Source organism: Ips typographus, linkage group LG3 (genome assembly GCF_016097725.1).
Source record: "Ips typographus isolate SLU linkage group LG3, UJ_Ityp_2.0, whole genome shotgun sequence".
In the NCBI taxonomy this organism is placed as follows: domain Eukaryota; kingdom Metazoa; phylum Arthropoda; class Insecta; order Coleoptera; family Curculionidae; genus Ips; species Ips typographus.
Window position 1 is genome coordinate 2,028,709 of NC_138424.1, and position 7,392 is coordinate 2,036,100.

Genomic DNA, 7,392 nt, shown 5'->3' on the forward strand with positions numbered 1-7,392 from the left:
GATCTTACGAAGGAAACAAGGATGACGTTATTGCCGATTATTTTGGCAGAAACTTCTGAAAATTGTGACGTCATTTGCACATATAAAAACATCAAGTTTCTTGACATAATGCAATTAAACTTGCGGTAAATGACCGTACATTTGAGCCACCTTGTACACACAAACAAAAATTTATATTTTTTTGCAATTTCGTCAGAAACCTTGACCTGTAATAATTGATATAGTCGACATAAAATCCAGCTGCGGGCATAACTGTTTCTTAGACAAGCGTTAAAAGGTGAAGTGCGATTGTTGTCGACTGGCAAAATGGACGAAAAACGCGTTCCCACGATATTGAGGAAAAAGTTGCCGCCATTTTTGGAGGAAATCAAAAACACACCCCAGTCACCTAAAGACATCAACTATGCGGTACATATGTATCTTCAGGAAAACGACTTAAGAGTAAAAGAAGAAGGAAGTGAAATCATTGATTTTTTAAGAGGGAAGAACGTGCTAGTCACTGGAGGAACAGGATTTTTGGGTAAGTCACATGTTAAAAACAACTCAAATAGTAACATCCCTATTTGTTTATTAGGCAAATTGTTAGTGGAGAAACTGCTGAGATGCTGTAAAGACATTGGAACGCTTTATTTAATCATAAGAACTAAAAAGGGTGTGAACCCTCAAAATAGAATTAAGGACTTTCTGGATAACTTTGTAATAACATTATTCACTTTTCAGGCTGGTGTACTGATTATTGTTATTTTTAGGTTTTCTATAAATTGGCTGAAATTTATCCAAACTTTAGGGAGAAAGTTGTGGGGATTAGTGGGGACTTTGAGGAAGACGGACTAGGACTGTCGGAAGAAGCGAAAGAAATAATACGAACAAAGGTATGTATATGTTTTTTTTAGTAAAGTTATATTTTATTACACGTTTTCATTAATTGGAACCATCAGATATCTATACAATTTCTCAAATTTTCCAACCATTAGGTTATAAAAACCATTTTTATTAACATTTTTAATTTTCGTGAATAATGATCTAGCATTAAAATTAATGCAATGTCATAGGAATATTTTAAGTTTATGTGGTAATGATATGACCATTTTTGGGAATAATTGGCTCGATTTACATACAGTGTGGAACAGCCAAATGGAATAAATTCGATAACGAATAAATGAGAGCGTGTTGGGAAAAACGCTTGGACACGTCGATTTGTATTTTTAGATGCACATTTATTAAAAAAAATAAAAATTATATAGGGTGTGTCATGTGACAGTGGCCGATACCAACTTTCTTATTTTAAATACAACCCCCTGTATATTATTAGTTTTTTAGATTCTTCAGAAAATTCTAGAGATAATTCATGTACAATGTCCCATACCTATCTTCAACTGTTTCGGAAATATTAAGTGTTTTCAGATGTATTACTAAAATTAATATTAAAAAAAGAAAATTATTTTATTTCACAAATAATGTAAAAAAAAACAAAAAAACATTAATTTCAATGTAAGAGATGTTCAAAATGTTCGTGAAAATAAGTATTGAGTGTAATGTAGCGAATTTGTGAATGTGAAATCTATACTTGCGTAGTAAATCTATAAAACATAAGTCTACGGTAAGTTTCCTAATTTTCTATTCGACAAATTTTTCATCTTTTTTATTAATTTTTTATTTAATTTTTTTTGTTATGCGTTTGGTAAAATCATATGTTGATGCTTCATATAACATATTCACTAGTTGTGACACTTATTTTATCTTTTTGATTTTTTCTGATTGATTTTTCTTGCTTTATTTCTAAAAATGTGCTATAATTTTATTACTGGAATAACTGGAAAAATTGTGGCTCTCACTCTTTTGTGTTACGATTTTTGATTGCTATTTCAAATTTTTCTCATTCTTTTTTTTTCTAAAAATAAAATATTATTTCTTAATTACTTCTGCTAAACATGTTAGATTTTAACATTTTTATTCTTGCTAACCTTTTCTTCATTTCATCTTGATTATTTTTTTGTAACCTTGATTTTTTTTGAGTTTTTATTTTCTGAGAATGAGCAAAACGTTTTTAGAAATTTTATAATTTGACACATTCAAATACCTTTCTACCTAAATTGGTACATAAATCCAGGTTTTATTTGATTATCACCAGAGTTTCAAAGATTTACAAATAAATCTAAATTTTGAGAATTTTATTTTTTGTTCACTAATATTTTTACACTGAAAGTAATATTCTAGTAAATAAAATTGCTTTTAGATTGATCTTTTACCAGTTTGTAGTTTCAGCATACATCCACCTGGCGACACCTATTATTTGCTAGCCGAACTACAAAATCTATTTCTCCTGTAGCTTAAAGAAAACTGTTTTCCTTCATTGATTTTAATAGTTCCTATGCACAGTTTATTCTATTTGGCAAGCTTTATCTTAATAAACCAACAAGCTCATTCACCAGTGAATAGAGAATACGGTTTTATTTATTTATTATTATTCTATGAGTATATTAGCGGTTTAGTGTAATGCTAAAGTAATACATTATCAAAATACTCACAATATAATACTCAAAATAACGTATTTTTTTGTTTAATCAGTTATTGAGGCTATTGATTAGCATTTGGGCCTTCTCATTGCAGCGCAGCATTTTTATACCTTGGATATTCGTTTAAATCAAAGTGACAGTAAATGTCAACGTTTTTAATTTGACAGGACGACAAAATTAACAACGTGCCTTTTTTGCTAAAATTGGTTATTTCATATGTTTGATATGCGATAAACAAAGATGTAAAAAGATGACGTCATTCTCAAAAGGTAAAAATCCAACTATATCTATTACACGTTTTCTTTGTACCCCGTAAAACCATCGAAAATGTAGCACCCTGTACATCGGTTGTTTTTGATTCAAAGTGTGATTCGCTTGTATGTGATTTAATACCCACACAGATGAGCTGTTATTGTCTTTCACTCTGAGAGTATGGGAAGAATAAAGCACAACTGCTGTTTTTTTTATTATTTTTGGAAGGGGGTTCCAGTACACAGCCAAGGGCAGAAGTAAATGAAATAAGCACAAAAAATGCACTTTACACCTTTCAAAAAAGTGTTTCACAAAAACTAAAAATTCCCAAATAGCATATTTTTATTTTTGTGTGGTAGTGACCAATCATATGCTACCAATGTTGAGATCTTGACTTGATTATATAACTTCCAGGTAAACCTAATCTATCACATAGCTGCAACGGTTAGATTTGACGAACGTTTAACCAAAGCTGTACATATCAACCTTAGAGGCACTTTGCAAATGATCAAATTGGCCCATGAATGCAAGAAATTAGAGTCGTTCACCTACATGAGCACCGCCTTTTCTAATTGCAATCGAAAACATATCGATGAAGTCTTTTACCCTCCCTACATGGACCCTTACCAACTGATGAAGTTGGTGGAGGAACTTCCTGACGACGTCGTTGACAGGATAACTCCTGGGTGAGTGTCACTTTAAACTGAAATGTCAACTATTTGACAGAAAAACAGGCTTTTAGGTGAATCCCCCAACACATACGCCTTCACCAAACAGATCGCTGAGGACGTGGTGAGGAGGGAGAGTGCGGGGTTGCCGCTTTGTATTCAAAGACCGTCAATTGGTTCGTGATTTTTTTGGAAAAATAACTGTCAAAGTTAATTTTGAGGGTTTTTTTCTAGTAATTGCTTCAGTTAGGGAACCGATAAGGTCTTGGATTGACAACATTTTTGGTCCAGTAGGGGTAATGCAAGCCGCTGCTTTAGGGGTTCTTCATATAAACTACGGAAGGCGTCATGGGCGATGCGATCTAGTGCCTGCTGATTATGCCATCAATCATTGTATTGCTTGTTCTTATGCGATTGCCAAGAAAAACAAAACAGGGTAGGTTTAGAACAAATTTATATTCACTTTTGTTTTACATTTTTTTCTTTATTTTAAGTTATTGTTTTATTGCTTTTTTTCCACACAAATTTTGTATGCATAAATAAACCTTTCTTATGAATTTTATTGAGGTCAAATGCCCACGTGACCTTTCAATAGAGACTCAGATAATGGTTTTTTTGATCACTTTGTACCTGCCTCAGATAGATTTATAGTTAGACTATGAAGGCTTTCACAGCCGGTCAAAACTGAAATATGAAAGTTATCCGGGCTTATAAGCCGTGGTCCAATGGAATTTCTTCTTAACGTTTCGTCCACATCTGCGGCGGACATTATCAAAGGCGATGACGTAACGGTCGAAGTGCTCTTCTGTACCTCTTGACGATAACTACGAAGTACTAAGAACGTCAGGAAGAAATTCCATTGGACCACGGCTTATAAGCCCGGATAACTTTCATATTTCAGATTTATAGTCTGTCACATCCTATTCCAATAGGGTTTTAAGATTGCCAGAGTTTTCTATGAGAGTCTTAGGGCTTTGCAAGAATTTTTAAAAATGGCCGAAAGCATCTACAAATGTTTAAAGCCTTTAAGAATCTTTCAAAATGGACAGAACCCTCTACAAGTGGATTTAAACCTTTCAAGAATGTTTAAACTACAAGTGTCTTAAACCCTTAAGGAAGTTATAAAACTGACAGAGTATTATAAAGCTTTCCAGTACCTAACATTTTAAAATATTCTATAATTGTCTTAAAGCCCTCCAAGAATGTTTTAAAATGTCAAGAGACATTTTGGTGGGATTTCCAAGACTCTACAAGTATTTTAATGTCTTACAAAACCGGTTTAAAGACTGTCACTACAGTCTCTACAAGTCTTATAAACTCTATAAGTGTTTTAAAGCATTTCCAGAATGTTTTTAAATCGTCTGGAACATCTATACTTATAACAGCCTTTCCAAATAAATTCCATATTTCCACCAGAGGATTATGTTGTTTTTCTATTCAAAAATTGAATACATTAGAGAATATTGTCATCCTAGTTAACTTTGATTTGCTTTGTATTTTTTTACAGAGAAATTCAGAATGAAATTCCAATCTACAATTTCACTTCATCGGACGACAATCCTACAAAGTGGGAGGACTTGGGAAAAGCTAGAACTCAAGGCATTAAAATGGGCAGTACTAAAATTGTCAAATTACCAATTGCACGGTTAACCAGTTGCTTGTACTGGTACTTGATACTGCAATTTTGGTTCCACACCATCCCATCGTACATTCTGGATTATATGCTCATTTTAAAGGGCGAAAAACCCTTGTAAGTTATAATTGAATTGAGAGAAATATTTGGTAATTAACCTTGATTGGTATTTTTAGGTTTCGAAAAGCCTTTAAAAAAATAAACAAATTTATTATCGTCCTGGCTTACTTTACTCTAAACTCATGGACTTTTGGTTACCAACATACTACCGAACTATGGAAAGGCCTCAACGAAGTAGATAAGAAAAATTTTAGCTTTGATATGAAGTCCCTAAACTGGGACCACTATTTCGATACCTATTATGTAGCCTTAAGGGAAATTTTACTGGAAGAACCTTTGGATAATTTACTAGAAGGAAAAAAACACATAAAGAAGTATGCACTGTATGGATATTTTGAATTGTTTTTAATTTTTATTTTTTTTTCACAGATTGACCATAATGTATTACATCTTTGTTCCACTAGTACTAGGACTATCAGTTTATTTCCTTCTTAATACAATATTTTTCTTTATACCTTTGTTATTTATAAGTTTTCTGTTATTTTATTGCTTTACATCATAGAATAAATGTAGTTTGAATTACAGGTTTATTGGGCTATTTAAAAATGTAAAGTCTGTCAAATATAAGATTTGAGTCACGTCAGGGGTGTCACGTTTCTGTTTAGATTACGGAATGGTCGTGTTGACATTGTATGAACTTTTTTATGTACAAAAAGAACAACCATTATTTATAAATTCAAAAACATATAGTAGGGTTAGGTTAAGTTACTACTGGGAACTAAATGAAGGGAAAAAGAATGTGACGTTCTTCGTCAAATTCTTATCGCTGACAGACTTTGGGGATGACTTTTTTAATAAACTTTTTAAACCACTAATTTTCCTTGTTTTTTATTCCTGTCAATTTTCTTACCAACATTTTGTAACAAGGCAATACTCTTTCTTACAATATAGAAGGTAACCAAAATTGTAAATATTCAGCTGTCAAATGTGGCATTGATTAACACTGTCAGATGTCTCGAAAATCAATTTTGACATGACAGAAGCCTTTATAATTATTTTAAATGCTTACAAGTGTGTTTTAAAGTCTCAAAAAACACTTTGGAAATGCCAGTGTCTTGATAAGTTCCAGAACTATTTTAAAATAACCGGAAGACTTCAAAAGTGTCATAAACCTTTTGTTGAAAACTGTCAGATGACTGTAAAATAAATTTTGACATTCCAGATGCTCTTACAAGTGTCTTAAAACCTTGCAAAAATGCTTTAAAATTGCCAAACACCACAAGAGACATTTTGAAAATGCCAGAAGCCTCTACAGGTGTTTTAAAGGTTTACCAAGCAAGTTTTTAAACTTCCAGAAGCCTTTGCAATTATTTCAAAGCCTTCCATCAATATTTTTAAATTTCCAGAGGTTCCTAGAAATTTGTATATTCCAGAAAAAGACTGAAACACAATATGTAACGACATATGGTTGCAACAAGATAACAAAAGTTGTTAAATTGATAATTCAATTGGCATTAGTATGTTGTTGGAATTTGTGACCTCATCCCAATTTTGCTTGAATGTTTGTTGAACGAAATTTTCCATGTGCACCCACTAATTTTGGGTTAAATTGGTTCATAAAATTCAAGTTCAGTTTGTTTGTGTGTAATTTGTTTGTAAATTAATTGATTTCATTTACCTAATTACATTATGGTTGGTTATGTAAGGAACATTATTGGATGTTTTACGCTCAGTTTCAAGTTTAGAACTATCAATTAGAATTAAGTTTGCAAATGAAATTCGTGCAAAATATCGAATAAATTGTTCGTACAAACAACAATGACTAATGAATGTTTATAAACACATTATGATAAAGTACAGTATAATTTTTGAATTTACAGTACAACGTTTATAGAACGTTATAGATGAGCTATCAAATCTCAAATGTCAAATTATCTGACAAATTAAATCTCCAGTTGGAGAATTACAACTACTAATTTACAACTTTAAATCTGGAAACTGAATTAAATTGTGTATTTTTATTTAATACACCTACAATACACATTTAATCTACTAATGCCAAAATCACTTAATATGAACATTTCATTTCAATTTAATTTAAATATTAGTTAAGAGGTGAAAATGGCGTCTTGACCTCTAAAGTTCCACCTTGAATATTTTTTGCAACTTAAGTCAAATTAAACTCCATTGTGTCTAGCTGTAGGTGAAAAAAAGGTCAACCACGGCGATCAAAATTGACTATATAGAGGAGTAAACTCAAATA

The 7,392-nt window shown here is 31.8% G+C and overlaps 1 protein-coding gene across 1 annotated transcript; it reads left to right on the plus strand.

Annotated features, from left to right (window-relative positions):
- The first annotated feature begins 246 nt into the window (after nt 1-246).
- LOC145726552 (fatty acyl-CoA reductase 1-like) lies at nt 247-6,004 on the plus strand. Its single transcript, XM_081975694.1, has 9 exons — nt 247-520; nt 575-696; nt 750-872; nt 3,183-3,454; nt 3,503-3,612; nt 3,671-3,872; nt 4,944-5,186; nt 5,246-5,503; nt 5,559-6,004. Exons 1-9 carry the CDS (start codon nt 307-309, stop codon nt 5,689-5,691), a joined length of 1,677 nt encoding a protein of 558 aa, XP_081831820.1. The 5' UTR covers nt 247-306; the 3' UTR covers nt 5,692-6,004.
- Nucleotides 6,005-7,392: the final 1,388 nt, after the last annotated feature.

Bases quoted from the DNA above. Each gene is read 5' to 3' on its own strand.
- LOC145726552 (XM_081975694.1), top strand. From the start codon at position 307: ATGGACGAAAAACGCGTTCCCACGATATTGAGGAAAAAGTTGCCGCCA. The intron at 3,613-3,670 runs GTTCGTGATTTT...GTTTTTTTCTAG, and splicing joins TATTCAAAGACCGTCAATTG to TAATTGCTTCAGTTAGGGAA. The intron at 3,873-4,943 runs GTAGGTTTAGAA...ATTTTTTTACAG, and splicing joins GCCAAGAAAAACAAAACAGG to AGAAATTCAGAATGAAATTC.